Source organism: Panthera uncia (genome assembly GCF_023721935.1).
Source record: "Panthera uncia isolate 11264 chromosome C1 unlocalized genomic scaffold, Puncia_PCG_1.0 HiC_scaffold_4, whole genome shotgun sequence".
In the NCBI taxonomy this organism is placed as follows: Eukaryota; Metazoa; Chordata; class Mammalia; order Carnivora; family Felidae; genus Panthera; species Panthera uncia.
Genome location: NW_026057585.1, coordinates 70,699,737 through 70,718,615, shown reverse-complemented (window position 1 = coordinate 70,718,615; position 18,879 = coordinate 70,699,737). Strand labels below are relative to the sequence as shown.

The following is an 18,879-nucleotide window of genomic DNA, read 5'->3' as shown; positions in this document are numbered from 1 at the left end:
AGCCAGGGATGGGGGCGAAGGAGAGGAGAACCAGAGGCCAGAGGCCAGCCTGTCTGGAGTGGGGTCTGTGCCAGGGAGGGGGTAGCCCGCGCCTTGGTGGGTAGGCTCTATCCAAGTGGGTGGTCCCTGCCCTGTGCCCACTGGGTACCTCCCCCGTTGCGATAGCAGAGGTATGGGAAGCGCCAGACATTGCCCAGGCCCACGGCATAGCCCACGCTCGTCAGTACAAACTCGATCTGGTTGCCCCAGTTGCCCCGTTTGAGGTTCTGGTCCCTCTTGGTGGCCTCGCTGGGCACAGCACCATTCTGTGGGGACAGGAGAGAAGCTACCATCAGAAAGGCATTTGTGCTCCCGTGCCTGACCCTCTGGGGCTCTCCCAGCGGGGACACCATGGACCCTCCAAGCCCCCACCCCCACCCTGGGCTTCCCCTCTGCTGGCAGGAGCTGCTGGCAGGCCTGGCAGAGAAGGGGAGAAGGGAGGAGTGGCTGCCAGAGGGTGCCAAGCGGGGCCTCCCTCACCAGCCCCCCAGCACCCCGTGCCAGGAGCACCAGCCCACCTGGGGAGCAACTGCCAACATCCGAGAGGTGGGACGCTGAGAGGGCGGAGTCCACAGTCCCCCAGCCCCAGCCCCTCCAAAGCCTCCCCTCTCCCCTCTGGGTGAGGATCTGGGAGCAGCTGAGCCTCATACCAAGCAGCCAAGTCGGGCTGGGCACAAAGGGGCCTGTGTCCAGACAGCCCCCCCCACCCGCCGCTACCACATCACCAGGCTGAGCACGCTGCCCATGGGCAGGCGGTGCGGGGGAGGGGATGCCCGACCCCTTCCCCCCAGCTGAAGGCACTTTCCTGGGGGCACAGGGTGGGCAGGGCTGTGAGGTGGGGGTTGGAGGAGCAAGTGAGCAGGGCCAGACTTGGGGAGGGAGTTCTGGGACTCTGGGTGGGAGGGCCCAGGGGAGCCATCTATATCGCCCGTGGCTGGGGAGAGGGCCCTGGGGAAGCTGACCTGGGCTGGGTGGTGCTGGCCATGAGCTGGGGGAGGAGACCAGAGTTGTAGGCACCACGCCAGACTTGGAGGACAGATTCTGCTAGGGGAAACAGAGGGAGGGACTCCGGAAAAAGGTCTCGGAGCTGAGAGAAGGGGGCTGGCCAGGAAGGGCTGAAGAGGGGATTTGCCCCAAGGAAAGGAAGTCAGGCCTTCCTGGAGAGCTGCAGGGCTGGGCTGGGTGGCCTGAGGCCCCACTGAGGACAGCCCCTTTTAAACCCCAACCGTACTATTGGAACTGGCTCAGCAAGTCCCTTTATAAGTGTAAATGCACCCCTTCCCATGCCACGCCCATTCCACCCCCTCCCAGGGTGAACTGGAAATCAAGCCACCTTGAGCAAGAGCCTAGAGGTTGGGGGGTGGGGGTGTCTCACTAGGAGACAGGGACCCTGAGAATCACCAACAGAGAAGCACAGTCCTTGAGTGACAGAGAGCGCCTCTCAGAGATGGGCTATTCTCTTGAGAGAAACAGATAGGAATCCCAGGAGGACACCAGGATCAGAGACAGAGCAGCATGGCTTCTGAGGGATGTTGCTGAAGTGACACTGACCCTCAGCTTGAAAGAGACATATTCAAGGACAACAGTCACACTGGCCAATAAACAAAGAGGTCTGGTGCTTTGAAATGCTGTCGGATCCTGACACTGACCCACAAATGCAGAGGGAAGGAACGGTTTCATTGGGACCTGTGTGCTTTCCAGAAAGGCCCATTTGGGAATGCAGGCACAGGAGGCACCAGCGGCCAGTGGAGGTCCCAGCCAAGCACCCCTTGTTCCCATGGTGGGCAGATTTTGGCTTGCATGCCACGGGCACCACGGCAGAGACACCCTTGTGGATCAACTGTCTTGCACACGCAATCAAGCATTGCCCCTGGAGGAGACACTGACCTTCACACCCTCCAGGGAGGTCTGGGGACACAGCACCAGGAACCAGGGTCCCCTTCAAGGAGCACCCGGAGCAAATGGACGGGCTGAAAGAGTCTACATACATTCATTCACGCAACCATGGAGATTTACTAACACCTACTGTGTGCCAGGCCCTCTGCCAGGCATTGGGAATCCAGCAGTGAACTAAACAGACACCCCTACACACTCAGAGCTCAAAGTCTAATGGGGAAGCAAGCCATCAATGAAATAAACAAATATGTGATTTTCATATGCAGCCACAAGGTGACCACAGAGTGGAAGTTCTCAAGTCACAGGAATATGGAAGGAGGCCAGGTGAGGGGCAAGTAGGGTGAAGTCAGGAAGGCTTCCCTGATGAAGGGGCCTGAAGGCCAGTCTGGCTCTGGGAGAGGGTGGCTCACAGTCTGAGCGTGCCCTCTGGGACCGGCCCCTACTGAATCTCGCCTAAGGCTGTTATCACCTCCTAGGGCCTTCTTTGGGACAGGCCTAGCAATTCTGCACAGTCCAGGGGGGCATTTTTTCAGAGGCTGGGAGGCCTGCTTGGGGGCAGTTTATGCATTCCCAAACAAATCCCGGTCAAATAGGGCTCCTATATGTTGACCCTACAATAACAGTTTTATTCTGTCCAAAGCTTGTTTACTTAGGGGCACAATGGGAGACTGTGGCAGCTGCGGAGTACATGGGTGGGGTCACGAAGCAGTGGTTACAGCTGTAAAAGAGACACTCGAGGGTCCAGGATGGTTTCATGGGCAGGGCAGAGTCAAGGCCCGTTGCCGAGACCGAGACCGAAGTCTTGTAGCCTGGGGCCTCTCTCCTGGCCCCAGCCACCCGCCCCCCCCCCCCCCCCACCCCCCACCCCTGCAACCAAGCGCAACAGGATGAGACTTGGGGTTCTGGGGTCTGCTCCTTCCCTGGCATCGAGGGGGACAGCAAGGGTGGTGATGCCCCCAGCCACGTGCCACAGGCAGCCGCTTGGCTGAGCCCTCGGGAGCCAGCACTGCTCAGTTAATGAGCAGCATACCACTGGGCCTTGCGCTAACCACTTCAGCCCTGCTGGCCACAGCCCACAACTCGGGGAGGGGAGGCAGGAGGCCTGGGACAGAGGCCTGGGACGGGGGAGCTGGGGATGGGGCTCTAGTGGAAGTTCCCGGCAGCACTAGGGGTCTGCAGTGCAGAGAGAGCTGGAGGTCAGTGACACCCTGCAAGCAGTGTGAGAAGCGCCCGGCAGAAGCAGCACAGCTCCCGCTCCCCAGCCCTGCATCTCAGCACTGTGGGGCCGCCTCCTGGAGCTGTGGCTGGGAGGTCACTGTGGGAGCCTCCCCATGGCCAGGACTTCAATTCCAGCACAAGCTCTGCTCAGGCGACTTGGCTGGTGAGGGCTTGGCTCTCTGCAGAGGATAGAGCAAGCCTACCTTTCTCCAAGTACACTGGAAGAAAGGATCTCCAAAGTGCTCTTCGAGGCTTCTGGGGGTTCCAGTTCCCTTCTTTGTTCTCCTCTGGGGACTCTCTGTCACTTCCTTCCTGGGCAGCAAAGCCCATGGCTGGTGAGTGTTTCCCAGTGCTGCCTAGATTTTGTTCTCCTTGCATAGTCTTCCCTATCCTATGCCTCTCATTTTCTCCATCTGCCAGGTGGACGCCTGTGTCACTGATAAGAACTGTCCCTGCAGTGGACGTCGGCCTGGAGGTGCCCACGAAAGAATCCTTTGGTGCTCATGGTTTCACCCAGACTGGCAGTCTTTCTGCCTAACCCAGCTTAGCCCTGCCGACTGGCCGGGCTCCAGGTTTCTCCTGCCCATCACCCATCTTTCACTGTCTGCCCCTCGCTGCTCTCTCTTCCTTCCCTGCTCACACCTCGGTGGTGAATTAAGCCATGGTGGCCTGGTGCTTCTTCCCCAGACTCCCTGGATAGCCCCCACCCTCACCTCTGACTCCATGGCCGTGGGCCTGATGGTGGTCTCTAGGATATGGACAGCCCTGCCCTGTGCCTGAACTCCCCCAAGTTGGGCAGAATGCAGGCTTTGGAGCTTTCTTTCCATGGTTGAGTGCAGTGAGCTGGATGATCACCCTCCACGTTGTCCACCGTACAACGTGCATAAGACCCTCAGATGCCCCTTCCCCTTAGGAGCAGTCCTTAAGGCAGCAGTGTCCAGTCCCGCACAGGGACTTGTGACCTCCCACCCCTGTGCCTGGCTAGCCGGATGAGCCATTCCAAGCAATCACTTACATAAATCCTTTCTGTAGCCCAGTGCCTGGCTTATTCCTGCTCTAGATGAACTCTTGGAACTAGGGGTGTTCAGCTATGAGGGCAGAATCCCGATCTCCTCTCTATGTCTTGGGCTTGGCAGGGCAGGACCCTGCACGGGGCAGTGAGAACCCCAGCATTCTAGAGCCTGCTCCCCCAGTGACTCTGGGCAGGTCATTTCCACTCCCTGCAACTCAGCGTCCTTAACTAACTATGAAATCAGTGGACAGACTAGATAACCTCAATAGATCTACTAATTTCTGTGATTCTGCCTTGCCTGGAATATTCCTATTTCTGACTCTCTCCTGTATCTTCCATCAGTTCCCACTAACTTTCTAAATGACTTTTTTAAATGTTATTGTTTTTCTTCTAATTATAAAAGCATTACAAGCTTAGCACCAAAAAAAAAAAAAAAAAGAAAGAAAGAAAAGAAAAAAGGAACCTACAGCAAAGAGTAAAAACGAAACAGAGCTGCAAAGCCCACCCCCAGAGGTAACCACCACCACTGGACGTACCTCCTCCTTTCGTCACGCACAGTCTTAGAGACAGCCCAGACTTCTACCCTGGGCTGTGGCTCTCCTCTGGCTCCTCACTCCCGCCTTCCCAGATCAGTGTCCCCTGGATATTTTTGTGAATTGTGAGCTCCCTCCTCCTGCTCTCCGTGGACACTAAAGAATCCTGGAGCTGCCCTGGCTGGGCGGGCCCCGCTGGGATCCAGCAGGCCTCTTGTTCAGGACTCTGCAGCCCCAGGGTTTGCTCATGGGATGAAGTCCCATCCAAGACAAACTTTATGGAGGAGGACAGACAAGACCCCACATCCCAGACTGACCTTGAGCCAAATCCAGATCACTGGCAACTTTCTCTGAGCCCCAGCAGGGAATTCAGGCAGAATAGCCATTACAGTAAACTGTGGCTGCCTTAGAAGACCTCACGACCTCCTTGCCCCCCTAGATTCTTGCCCCCCCCCCAAGTTATCTCCCATCAATCCAGGAGCCAGGCTGGCCCTTAGGTAGCACCCTTCATCTTGCCTGGCTTATCCAGATATGGGAAAGAATCCGGGGCCAGAGGTGAAGAAGCGGGACCATGGGAAAATCCACCCTAGTCCCGAGCAGTACCCAGGGGCTGTTTGTGACTCCTGCCCCAAGGAAAACTTGAGAGCAAGCTCTGGGCACCTGTTAGGAGTCCAAGCCTTCAAGCAGGTGAGAGAACCAAAGGCATGCCCTGTGCTGTTTTGTCCAGAGCCCTCATTGGTGGAGACAGACCTGCCGACATTGTTTAGAGCAGACAGGAGATGCACCCCCAGGCACGCCAGGCTTTGCTCCAGGCCCTGGGGAGCAGCGAAGGGGAATACTGGGTGGGCCCTGCCCCTGCCCTGGAGAAGCCCAGCAGCCCTGTCTCACACTGCAGCAGCTGTGGGCAGCCTCTACCCCAGTCGGTTGGCAGCAGGCTGGCACTCTGGGAAGTAGCTTTGGTTTGTGACTCTGGCAGTTCTCAGGTTTGAGGGCAGCCCTGCATAAAGCTTCTCCCAAACCCAACCCATGTCTCCCCAGAGGACATTCCTTCTCTGGCCTTCTGAAGGTCAAGTCAGGATGCTCTACAGGGTGGGGAGGATGGCTTTCTCCGTCCCCAAACCCTCGCTGCCATCAGCCCCACTGCCCCTGACATCGTTGCCCATCCCCAGCTTCTAGGGATGAGGCCACACTGATGCCCACCCAGGCGCTTGCCGTGGACACTGTGAACGTTCTCTGGGGTCTCTTGCCTCCCAGCTGAGCCTCCCATCCCATCCTCTTCCCCCACCCTCACTGCTGAGTCCATGTACCACGTCCCCTGCCCCCTCACTCACTCTCCCCATAGGAGTAACTGCCGTGGCACGGACAATGGGGCTGTATTGATTAGTACAATTCCTGGGCACCTCCGGCCCGTCTCCCCGGGAGCTAGGACAATGCAGCTTTGATACACAGAGCAGATTCTCAGCAGGTCCTTGGGCTGGGGGAGCCCTCACACCCCCACTCTCCTCCCCCATGCCCCCACCACATAGCTAACTCTTCCTGCACTCCTTTGCACAGTTGCAACTTTCTGGGTCACTTTTGCCGGTGTCTGTCTCGCTGGCTGGCTGTGCCTGCCCCTCCCTGGCACAGACCACTCAGCCCCTCTCCCCACCCCCAGCCCAGCCTCCCAGACCGCCTGGCTCCACGGAGGGGGCTCAACCTCTGGGAGGTGACTGACCTGTTCTGGGGAGGAGGGGGCCACAGGTCCACGAGCCGAGGCCATCCCAGGATGAGCACTCAGAGCGGAGTGCGCGTGTCTCCGCTGCTCATTCACACCTCTGCCAGCTCTAGGCGACACTGACGCATCCCCTGCCTCTCTCACTGCCGGCTGGGCAGCGTCAATTACTTTCACCTCATCTCCTCCCCAAGCTCTGCCTACCCCCTCCGCTGGCCCTCCCCCTCCGGCCAGTCCCCATGCAGCCCGGCGCGGGTGCTCCAGAGCTAGAGTGAGGCATGGGGTTTGTTGTGTTTTCCCCTTGTTCCCAGCAAGTTATTGGAACAAAACATACACTCACATACTCACAACCACAGAGTGAGGCAGAGCGAGCGCGGAAGACAGTGAGCGGCCTCAGGGCCTAGACGCTTCTGAGCTCCCAGTCCTGGCACTTGGTGGGCTCCTGGTAGGGTGGTTGGGTGTCATTGGGCACTAGACACGTTAAAGGGCAGGAAGAAGGGGGCATCGTCCACAGGCACTACCAAAGCAGCTTAGACTTCATAGAGTGGTGTGGGCTGGGGGGGTGTTGGGCCCTGGAGCTGTTCCCCCACAAGAGTTAGAGACTCTCAACCAGCCAAGATGATTGAGAATGTGAGTGACCATGCAAGAAAGCTCGGGCCTGCACTGTCACTTGCCCTAAGAAAGTTGGCGCTAGTCAAGAGAGTGGTCACCACAGAGTTCAGACAAAGGCGGAGCCACGCAACAGAATCCTTGAAGATTTGCACGGCACTGCCCAGAACCCCAGACATTGCTCTGGGAGTATGTGCTGTGTGGGCTGGGTACAGACCAGCAGGTGTCACCGTAACCGGGGCGAGAGGTCACTCAGACCCATCCAGTCCCACTTCTCTGGGGCCACACTCGCTAGTCAGTCTCCAGCTGATGCTGAGATACCACAAACCAGCAGTCAGGAAGGCGGGCATGAGTATTCTGGTCCCGGGAAGGTGCACCTGTCCTCGGAAATTGATAGGTTGGCAGAAGGAAGGATCTTGGTAAGCATCCACCAAATGGAAGCATGCATGGATTCTAATGTAAAGAACAGCCAGCTTTTCTGTTAGTTTGGTAAGTGTGGTGACACCAAAGGGAACATGGCAGGATGGATTTTTTTTTTTTTTTTAAAGGGCGCAGGCTTTAGAGTCAGATAGGTCTGGTTCAAACCGCCGCGCTGCCAGTTTCTCACCATATACAGCCTTAGGCAAGTCATTAACATGTCTAGTCTTAGTTTCCTCATCTCTGCAATAGGGATAATGTCCACCCATCATCGAATCTAGTGAGTATTAGCAATAATAGTAAGAGATGGTACATATTCAGCGCTTACTATGAGCCACTGTCCTCAACACTTTATATATATTAATTCATTTAATCTCCCCTCCACCGCCCGCAAATGCCTTGATGTAGACATATTATTACGTACATCTTGGTGGGGGAGGTGGAGACCAGCCTCGGCTCAAGCAAGTCCCCTAAGAATGGCCTGAGACCCCACCGACTCAGCCTCTCACTGGGCCAGCCTCACGCAGCCAGGTCCCCAGACACGCTCTGCTGACTTCCTGCGGGCGCAGACTGTGGGCCAAGGCGCTGGCTGGGCCACTGGCTTCAGGAAGACCCAGTCACCCATGATGCCCAAATGCTCACTTCCACCCAGGGTGGGCTCTGGGCTCCGGCTGCCCTGGCCTGGGCAGGCTGCCCAGAACAGGCAGCCCTGGCTGGACAGCTTTCTCTGGCTCTGGCCATGGGGACAGGAGGCGGCAGCAGCCCAGCTGGGCCCTGGCCGTAATGAGGCCTCATTAGTGGGATCCAGCTGCTCCAGCCCCACTTTGGGAGGCCGACTCCCCCAGCCCCCGCCTCTGACTTTTCTTAATAAGAGTGGGCATGCCTCCAGAGGGGCGAGCAATCTAGTTGCTTTGTTGTGCCCTGTGACTCCAGGGGGAAGGTCCCGCTGAGCTAAGCCTGAGTGGGGGGAGGGCTGCAGGGAAGCTGCGTGAGGGGAGGTGAGGGCACAGGACTGAGCAGGTGTGCTCCAGGGAAGCTGGAGGTGGAGAGGAAGGAGACCAAGGGGAAGGGAGGGTAGGGTCTCAGGTCCAGAGAGGAGGCCTGAGGACTGTTGGACCTTTTCTCCTGGATCTAGATATCGTCCAGTTCACTGGGTATGTGTCGTTGCACATCTCTAATCACCTGGTTGATCATCTGGGTCATTGCTCAGAGACCAGTGACCATCTGGGTCATTGTCCCAGCTAAGAGAGCCCCTCCTCTGTGTTAGGCCTCGTATAAGGAGAGTGCCCACTACTATGTGCTAGTCCCTGAGCTAGGAGAATACCTACTATGGGCCAAACCCTATGCTAGCAAAGCAGCCACCGTATGCCAGGACCAGTGTTTGGAAAGCACTCCATGTGCCAGGACCTATTAGCAGAGTGCCCACTATGCACAACGTCTGAGGCCAAAAGAGAACACAGTGTGTCAGGTCTGTGTTAAGAGAGCACCCGCTTTGTGTCAGCCCGGTGCCGGTGAGCCCCTGTCGTGTGCTATGTTCCGCACTAGATGAGCATATCCTTCGTGTGCCAAATTCTGTGCCAGGTGAGGACCCAGTGAATGCCCGGCCTTGAGATGGGGGAGCACCTGCTGTGCGCCTGGCACTGTGATAGATGGCGCCCAATGTGTGACAGGCTCTATACTGAGGGAGTGCCCAGCGTGTGCCAAGCCTGTACGAGTTGAGCACGTGCCACATGCCAGGCCTTGGGCCGGGGGAGCACCCGCTGTGTGCCTGGCCCTGCAATGGATGGTGCAGATAAGAGGGGCACAAACCCTCATATCAGAGAGGAACAGAACAGGTCAGGGCGGGGCAGCCCGGGTGGCCAGCGGTGCTTGCAAAGCCTTCTGGGATGATTTAGATGTTCTGGCACCCGGGGCCCTAGCCCAGGTGACTCTGTTCTTATTCATCACAAGGTTTCCCGGCGGCAGAAGCAACCAGTGTGCTCCAAGACATGGGGAGAGGCCAGCGAGGCTCACCAAGTCCTCTGTTGCCCAAGACTCTGTGTTAGTGGGCAGTGGGCAGAGGGAAGGGGACTGAATCAGCTCAGCTTGTGACCTTGGTGTGAGGCCATGTGTGTGGGGGGCTCTCCTGTCCTGGGCTCCTCTCCTCTAGCTCCCCGTCCTCTGAGCCTCAGGCAGCTCCACCCCACATGTGTACAGAGGCACTAGGTCTCCATGGAAGTATCACCCCATCCACCCCCCGGTGCCCCCAAGCATCCCAGCTGCTCCCAGGCTTGGAGGCACCCTGGCCAGCTGGGTTCTCGCACGGCCCCGTCCTAGGAGCTGCTGAGGCGTGAGGGAGGCAGCTGAGCTGGCCTGGCAGAGACCATCTGGGCTGGGAGTCGGGGGAGGGACACGTGCAGCAGGCATGTGGGCCTGGGCACGTGCTGCGAAGGGGCTTGCTTCTCCACAGAGCACCTGCCACATGAAGAGCGGGGCAGGAGCGCCAAGGATGACACAGGGTATCTGCTGACTGAAGGGAGCCGAGGGGACCCATGTCCTCACACCCAGACATGAGGCAAAGCAGATAGAAGTGAGGAGCCCATGGCAGGGACTAGCTACCTGCTCCCTGCATACCAGAGCACAAGTGGTAAAAGAAGTCACGGGGCTGGGACTGTCCAAGCGGCTCCCATGCGTGGTCCTCAATGCCCTCTCTTCTGCCCTACCATGGCATCCAGAGAAGGGGACGTCTGAAAGGACCGTCCTTAGCTATTTGCCTTTAGGGGACCGCAGGCACCTAATAAAGCCCTGGCTCAGCTGCCTAGGTTAGCCAGGAGGGATGGCGCTCCTCAGAGCCTGTATCCTAGAGACGAGCACTGAATGGAGGAGGTGGCTCCAGTTCCAAACTGGGGCCAGAGAATAGAGTAGCCCAAGGTCATCAGCAGAACTGAAAAAGAGGCAGGCACAGAATCTCTAGCAACCACTGTGGTGGTGGGGGTGGGGGTGGAGCCCAGGGGACAGATGTTACGGGCCTCAAAACGCAGCAGTGGCGGGCAGAAGCCAAAGGGCAGAGGGCATGGAGGAAACTAAGCCCCGGCTATCTTTAGGCACATCCTGGGGCTGGGAACGGCGTCCCAAGGCAGCGCTCCCTTCCACAGACATGCTTGCCCGGCAGGCAGAGCCCAGAGTCCGGGAAGCTCAGCTCCTGGCAGGGATTATGGGACATTGTGATTCATGCTCCCTATGTGGCCCACATGGGTCCCGATGCCTGCCTGCCACAGTCCTTTCAGGGTCACTCCAGAGAAGGAAGAGCAGCCAGGGAATACTCAGAGGGCTTCTTAGGTTTCGTGGGGCTCAGAGCCTCCATGTAGGATGGGACAGAGCCACACCCCATGTCCTATGTACAACAGGCCCGTGGCAATTCCAAGACTTCTCTGGGAAAGGGAGACCATTTTTGGTCCTGTCACAGCATCCATTTCTAGCAAGTGTTCAGGTCATAAGGCTTCCCTTTCTGCCCATTTCTGAGCACCCAGAGTTCAGGTTGGCTCAGGAATACCTTCACGTGCCCAGTTCATTCAGACTTGTTCCAACCAGGTAGGAGTCAGGCCAGAGCAGGTCTGAGGGGCTGAATGCTAGAAGCTCAGAACAGGGCAAGATAGAGGGTCCTTACCTTGGGGAAAAACCACCCATCTCCTTCTCCCAGACCATTCCTTTGGACCAGGTACTCTGAGTCCCAAAAATCTTTGATGAGAGACACAGCCTATTTAGGGGGTGGGGGGAGCTTGGCAGAGACCCTAGGTCAATCAGTTCTTAACAGAACGAGAAAAGCAACAGAAGGAATTGATGCGGGCAAGAGAGGTGCCAAGGGAAGGGGCTGTACTCATCACTGGCTTCCTCCCCTGACAGCTGCCCAGTCTAGCCTGTCCCCGAGGCAAGATCCCAAGAGAAGAAATCCAACCACTGCTCTTGGGATAGGATCTGACATCCTTTCCCCACTTCCTGCTTCCAGTGCCAACCTGCTCCATCCATCAATGAGTCTGCCTCCTTCAAGCCCTGACCAGGTCCTGCCCTTGCCCCTCTGCTTCTCGAGGCATCTCACTACCTCCTCTCCTGTGCTCTGAGGCAGTGGGCAAAGGAAGGGGGGCACGGCTTGGGGAAGGGGGAGAGGGAAATTTTCCGAGGCCTCAGAAGAGGATTCAAAATGAAACACTCTTTGTTACTTTTCAGAGTGAGAAGGAACCAGGGAAGTAGAGAAAAGCCAGACCGGGTCTGAAGACCCCTTGATCGGCTCATACTGGACATTCCCTGAGGCAGGCAGAGCACAGGGTTGGGGTGGGGTGCCGGGGAGCCAACCATGTGACGGTCCTGGGTGTCCCGCTGTCCTCCCAGCCCAGGACAGACTGCAGGCTCTCCAGAGCATCTCTGGTGATGAGGACTGGGAGTGTGCCCCTGCCTCCTGACATGCCTTTGTGGGCTCTGTGGCAGAATCTGCCCTATTACAGGCTCAGAGCCCCACCACCATCTAACTCGTTGGGTAAGGGGTTGCCTGCTTGGGGCCTGAGATAGCCCCAGTACTCAGGAGCCTTAGCAGTGCCAGACTCAGGGCCCCAAGAAGCCTCCTAGGCCCTCCTGTCATAGCAAGCAGCTGGCAGAAGGTCCCAGAGGGGGCGGTGCTCACGACGCACCCCCTTCCTCCCTGCAGTCTGGTCCCTGTACTTACCAGCATCCCTTTGGCACCTTTTCCTACCATGGCAGCAGCAGGTTGGGGGGCTCTGGAGTCCTGGACCCCACTCACAGGCTCTGCCTCCAGCACCTTTCAGACCACAGACCTCAAGAGCTGTGGAGAGAGCAGAGAGTGGGGTGGGAACCTGGCCCAGGAAGGGGAGCGCAGGACACGGGACGGGGTGGCCCTCAGGGTTCTCCAGGACAGGTAGAGCAGGGCCCAGACCACCAGCTGGCAGGCCCTCACTTCGCTCCCAGGCTGGCCCACCCTCTGCCAGGCCATTTCCCGCCTCGTTTCTTTCTGGATGACCCTGGATCTGCTCCTTCCTAGCCCTTCTTCCAGCCCTTCCCCTGGATCCCTTGGTCTCCACGCTTCCCGTCCCAATGGGCAAAGGTCTATTTTTAACTCTCCAGATGCCCAATTCTATAAAAGATAAAAAAATGAACACAGAACTGGGACAGAGTCCAATTCCTTCATCGTCTATGTGAATGGCTTCAACCTTTCTCCTGAAGGGGAGTCAGCACACAACTCCCCAACCTCACCCCAGCCAGACAGCCAGGAGACTCCTCCCTCCTCCTGGTGCCACTCAGCTTGGGCTCTGGGGCAGCTGGGCATGTTGCCATGTCACCAACCTGGACCATAAGCTCTGCAAACACCAAACACACCACGGGCAGGCACATCTCCCTGCCCTCGCTCAGGCTGTCCTCTGCCTGCAACATCTTCCCTCCTGCTCACCCGGGAAAATACTGCAAATCCATGCTTAAATGTCACTTCTCTGTAACCTTCCCTGGCACCTTCCCCAACGAGAGTGAACAAATTGCTTCACCCTTTCTTTTTTAAGCATATTTCTACTAGTGTCCTTATCAACTCATATTAGACTTATTTGCTTATGTCCGTCAACCATGAGTCTGTGAATTCCCCCGAGGGTTGGGTCTGTGTTTCATTTACCTCCTGTGTCAGCACCCAGCCCAGTGCTCGCTTGCAGCAAGTCTTGGTTGAACTGAATTGAAGGGCGATGGGTAAGGCTGACGTACTGGGGTGACGGTCCAGCTCAGCCAGAGACCTTGTAGGAAACATCTGACAGGCAATGTGGGGCTGACAAGCTGGAGGAGGCGGCAGACCAATGGAAGGAGTGGCCACACGGCTGTGCCGGTGTATACAGGTTTAATGTCAAACACAGATGGAATAGGAGGTAGTTTTTGACAGACCTCAGGAGAGGAATCAACCTTTAGGGAGCCTCAAAGAATTCTCTCATGGGAAGAAAACCCTGGGTCAGGTGGACAAGGAGGTTCAACCTCTATAGGGTCGGGTCTCAGGAGGGACTGGGCTCAGCTTCTGGCCCCTTCTTTACCCTCCCGGGGAGCAGGCTCTACTCCAAAGGCCGTTCTGTGCCACTCAGCCCCACCCACAGCCACCTGTCAAGGGCCACCTCTCTCCTACAGGCCCAGGAAGTTTTTCAAAGGCCAGAAGAGATGAGGAAGAAATTCCTTGCCTGTGAAAACCAAGCACTGGCTTCCTTAGGACCTTGCCCTGGCCACTCAGTGTCCTATACAGCCCTCTCCCCGAGGCAGGGGCAGGTGCAGTTGTGACTTGTAACCATCTCCCTTTTGTCAGTAACCCAGGCTGTTCTCTCTGCCTCTCAAAGTGTCCTCCTAAAGAGGCTGCTGCTCATGGCTCTGGCCTTCTGGGGGCTGTGAGGAGAAGGAGGGGCATGCTCCCTTAGAAGCTCATACCCTTGTCTTCTTCACTCACCGCATGCCGTAAACTCTAGGTCTGACTTCGCCAAAGCCGTCCCTCTTCAGCCAACGAATAATAATGACAGTAATAATAATGATAGTAAAAATAGCCGATGGCATAATTAAGAGCCACCTCATGGGCAGGTAATTAGTATGGCCCCTGGTGAGGTAAGTAAACTGAGGACACTCTGCCCGGGAACTGAGGCTACAGAGCATTCTCACTCAGGTTATCCCCAAGCACTGACTGCAAATACGGTCCCTGTGCTCACAGTGTTTAGAGATCGGTGACGAAAAGACTGCTTGGCGCTGGTCTCCAGGAGAATGAGTTGGGTGTGAAGCATTGCCGCTTATGGACCATCACTGGCAAGCAGTTAGCTTAGCATGTGATGAAGAGCTTGGGCACTGAGACCTGGTAGAACTGGGCTAGAATTCTGGTTCTGTCATTCAGCATGTGTGTGACTTTGAGCAAGTTACTTAAACTTCTCTGAGCCTCAGTTTTCTCAGTCTGGAAGATGGGTCTGGTGATACTTCCTTTGTTAAGTTCTGAAGTCTCTGCTTAATTTTGGATTCTACTACAAGTCCTCCACATTTTCCTCCCCTCCCGTCCATTAATCTTCCCAAAGCCCTAAAGCCTTGATTCCCTCCCATCGTTCTCCACAGCCAACAGGATATGGCCTAGATTGTTTAGCAGGCGTTTAAGGCTGGCCACAATTCAATTCATTTATTCCACAAATATTTATTTCAGGCTTGCTCTGGGCCCGACCTGCGCTGGGCAGCAAGAACTCATTGGTCTCTGCCTTCCTGCATCTTACAAGCTAGGGGGAAAGAGGGAAACTTGTGACTCAAATGCAATCACACACTGAGATAAAGGGTGTGGAGGAGAAAGATCCTTCTATGAGAGTCTACAGCAGGGGGACCTGGCCTCGGCTGAGAGTCACAGAGGGCTCTCCTGAGGAAGTGATGTTTATGTTTAAGGAACTTATTTCAGAGGAACTTATTTAGGTAAAGTGGCGATAGTGAGGAAGAGAAAAGGAAGAGAGAGTCAAGCAAATGAAATAATACGTGCAAAGACCCTGAGGCTGGGACTCAGATAGCCAGGGAGAAAGTGGCCAAAGATAAAGGTGGACAGATAAGCAGGGTCAGGGACTTTGGGGCCTGGATTTTGGTGTTTATCCCAAGAGCAATGTCAGTGATCAAAGGCTTTGAGGCAGAGTTGCACCTGGCAGGGGCAATCGGTGGAATGTGCATTTTGAAAACATCGCCCTAGATACAGTGTGGGGAAAGGACTGGAGAGAGGGGTTAGTGGAAGAGAAGACAGTCAGGAAGCAGCCAGGCCAGGTATGAGGGGGCTTGGACTAGGAAAGTGGTGATGGGGTAGGGAAAGGTGCACAGATCTGGGAAAATATAGAAGGTAACATTGGTAGGACTTGGTGATGAATTGGACAGGAGGTGAGGGACAAGGAGGGGGTCGCTGATTTCTGCTGGTGCAACAGGAAGAAGCCAGTGTCAGGCCCAGGGACAGGAGTGCTGGGGCCCTGCAGGTTTAGAGTGGGCAGAGGGTGAGCTGGGTGTGAGTTGCCAGTGAGCTGTGGATGGTAAGAGGGCAGTCACAGGACCCGGTTATCTTTACGGTCTCACTGCTCAGTATTTCCTTCTCCCCAAACAGGGCTAAAGCTGTCTGTCAATCAATTCTAAAGGTGCATCTGAGCCAGCTGGGGAGTCCTCTCTGGGAATGGAAAGGTGACAGGCTCTTTCCCTGCCTTCAAGGACCTTGTAGTTTAGGAGAAAGATGGAGGAGGAAGCATAACCTCTGTTCACTGTGATGGAGGAAGTGGATGGGGCTGTGGGAGCCAGGGAGGGCTTCTAGCTTTGCCTAGAGCCCAGGTTGGCTGCATGCAGCCACCTGCCGCCATGTGGGACTATTCAGCATTTCCCAAAGGTTCTTGTCTCCATGTTTGTTCAGGGGGCTCTGTCTTCCTCAAGCATCCTTGTCCCCATTTCCATCTGTATATATCCTACCCATCTTCAAACCTGTCTCAATAGCATTATGTTCAAGAAGCCTTCCTTCCTCCTCCAGGTGCAGTCACCTTTTCACTGTACTCCCAAAGCACGCTGTGTACATCTAATTAACACGCTCGTCACATGCAGTGTTGAGGCACGGTTACTAGGTCCAAATCTGGCTCCCCATGAGCTGGAGAGATCTTCCAGGGCAAAGGTGTGCTTCTCCTGTGTCCCCAGGGCTGGGCACAGAGCAGGTACCGCGGCAGTCTCGCAGTGTAGGCCGAGTAAGGGGGCGTTTTCTCTGCGGTCCTTGGAAACACTTGGGCATGCTCAGTGCCGCCCATTGGTCCCTTCCACAGTTCCCTCACCCACTATTCTCAAACCTTCTGATGCTCCCTCACTTTGGACTTCTCCGGTCCTTCTTTCCTTTTCCATTCCTCACGCCCCCTCCACCCCAACCTTTATTTTCTAGCAGCCCAAGCATCAAGCTTGTTTCAGCAAAGAAATAGACCCAAGCTTTGTGCTGGAGCTGTCAGAGAGCTGTGGACGCGGCTCCTTTAAGAGTGACCAGGGAGGGGGCGTGGTCTACGGAGAGCAGGCCCGAAAGGGGGCGCGGCTCCTTTAAGAAGCAGCCAGCAGACAGCGAGGAGGCCCCGGGCCGGCAGGCAGGGGCGCGGTCGCCTTTGGAGCTGCGGCACCTTCCGTAGCACCCCGATTCCTCGAAGCGGGGTGCGTCCGATTCAATCCTGGTGCGAGGTGTTGGGGGGCGGTGTTACATCAGCCGCCACGTGTGGGCCTCTCAGCTGGTGTGGAGGCGGCGGCCCCGCCCCCGGCCCCAGCGGTGGAAAAGTACCGGGGCGCCGAGGTCCCCGCCCCCTTGCCCCGCCCCCAGGCCGGCTCCGGCCCCTCCCGGCCCTCCTGGCTAGCCCCCCTTCCCGTCCCGCCCCGTCCCCGCCGCCTTCCACAGCCCCGCGGTGGCTACGGGGTGCGGGGCACCGGCTGAGGGTGGGCGCCCCCGGCTCCTAGGCCCCTGCCCTCACCTGTGGCCGCCCGGGCCCGCCCCACACGCACCCGGAATGAAGGTTGGGGTAGGGAGGGCGCGGATTTTCCCCGGAGTAGCAGCCCCAAAATAACTCCAAGGCCGTAGTGCCTTCCCAAAGCCGCGGCCAGGAGCCGCGGACAAAGATCCCGAGGGCGTCGGGACCCCCTGGCGCGGCTTCCCGGGACCCGCGGGTGCGCGGGAACCCTAACCCGGCCGGTGGGTGGGTGGGCAGATAGGGAGGCAGGCCGGCTGGAGGAACCAGATAGGCAGCCAGGCCGGCCAGCAGTTCGAGGAGATGGAGCGGCAGCCCGCACGCGGGGCGCAGACCCGGCCCGCCGGTTCCCGGCCGCCGAAGGCCCCCGGCGCGCAGACCCACTGGCGCTCCAGACGGACCGTGACACGTTCTGGTTCCGGCGCTACCCGCACGGCTCTGCGCCCGCCGCCCCCGACCAAGCCGGCGTCGGCACGCAGCGCCCCCCCTTCGGGAGCGCCCCCCCCCCCCGTTCTCGCCCGCCTCAGCTCCTTGGCGACAGCGGTGACACCCAGACGCGCGCACCTACCCCCGATCTTTGCGGCGAGACAGACATCCCCGTGCGTGCACCCACACTCTTAACCACGGATGCCCGCATGCAAGCGCGATCTCACACACACACACACACACACACACACACACTCACGCTCGCTGGTCCTGGGGCTTAGCCCCACGGAGATACCAAACCCAGACCGACGGCAGGACGGACAGAGGCGCGGGCCGCAGCGCCCCCTTCCCCAAGCCCCCTTACCATGCTGCAGCCCCCGGCCCAGGCGTGCTGGGTCCGCACCGCGGTGCGCCCAGGTGGCTTTCTTAAAGGGAAAGTTGCATCAGCCTCCCGAGGCTCAGTACCGCCGCGAGTCCGCCCGCCCTGCCGCGCCGCTCGCGGCTCCTCCTGGGCTTGTTGTGTTTTGGTTTCGGGGAGGCGGGGGCCAAGAGTTTGGTGAAAGTTTGGAGTGGAGAAGGCTTGCGAGACCTAGCCAAGTCCCTCCCCTCCCTGAACAGCTCCCCTGGCCGCTCCCCCCCCCATCCCCCGTTTCATCCCCACCCCACTGGCCGACTTCTCAGGCTCCTCCTCCCAGGGAATAAAATTACAAGTCTCTCCAGCTTTCAGATGATTGATCCCCAGGAACCCCTGGGAGTGGGCTCCACAAAGGAGCCCCCTTCTCCGCCCTTGTCTTGCTGCCCTCCAGCTGGGGCCCTTGGAGGAAGCAGATGTCTTTGCCCCCTTTGGCTAGACTGGAATGAAGCCAGAAGGCCTGGGGCACTTTGGGGGGCTGGAGCTGGAGTTGGCCCTCCAGGCCCCTGGTCTTCTGCGCCTGCGTTGCCCCCAGGGAGAAATCAGAGCAAATTCCATTCCCTTTGGAACGGTGCCCCTAGGGACTGTGGGCACAGCTGGGTAAGGCCTGGGTCCTAATCCTTAGAACTGGAGGTCTAGGGGTAATCCTTCCTCCAGGGACCCTCCTTTGACCACTGGTTTGGTCACCCCTACTCTGCTGCTTCTGTTAGGGAGTTGCAGACACCAACCTGGGCCCCTTATTCCTTCCCTGGGAAGACAGACCTGGGTTCCAATACCCGATAAAGGAGACTTCCCCAAAAGGAGTCTGCTGAGCCTCAGTTTCCTTCCCTGTGAAATGGAGAGGACAACCTAAGGTAATCCATGTCCTTATATGTAGAACACGTTGCTCCAGGCTGCCTCTGGGCAGCAATGCCTGGCAGTTGGTGGAAAGTTTCCTTACCTTGTGAGAGCCACCAGTTAGTACTGGTTGTCAGAGGAACAGGTGTTGCCCCAGCCTGAGTGGGGGTATCTACTCTGAAGGGACCCAGCCTGGAGCAAAAGTACCCCCTCTGTACCCTGAGTCTGTTCCTCACTGTTATCTGGTCAGGAAGCTGATTTTATTTGCTCCCTGGGGACAGTCAGCCTCCAAGAAGCTG

General features: G+C 57.5%; 1 protein-coding gene across 1 annotated transcript in view; it reads right to left on the bottom strand.

Annotated features, from left to right (window-relative positions):
- The window catches only part of SLC6A9 (solute carrier family 6 member 9), a 31,760-nt gene extending 13,851 nt beyond the window's left edge, over positions 1 to 17,909 (bottom strand). Inside the window, exons 1-3 of the mRNA XM_049617296.1 lie at positions 17,696 to 17,909; positions 12,132 to 12,248; positions 149 to 305 (exon numbers count right to left, since the gene is read on the bottom strand). Coding sequence (XP_049473253.1) covers positions 149 to 305; positions 12,132 to 12,161 — 187 coding nt within the window. The 5' untranslated portion in view covers positions 12,162 to 12,248; positions 17,696 to 17,909. The remainder of the gene's footprint in view (positions 1 to 148; positions 306 to 12,131; positions 12,249 to 17,695) is intronic.
- Between the last annotated feature and the right edge of the window lie 970 nt (positions 17,910 to 18,879).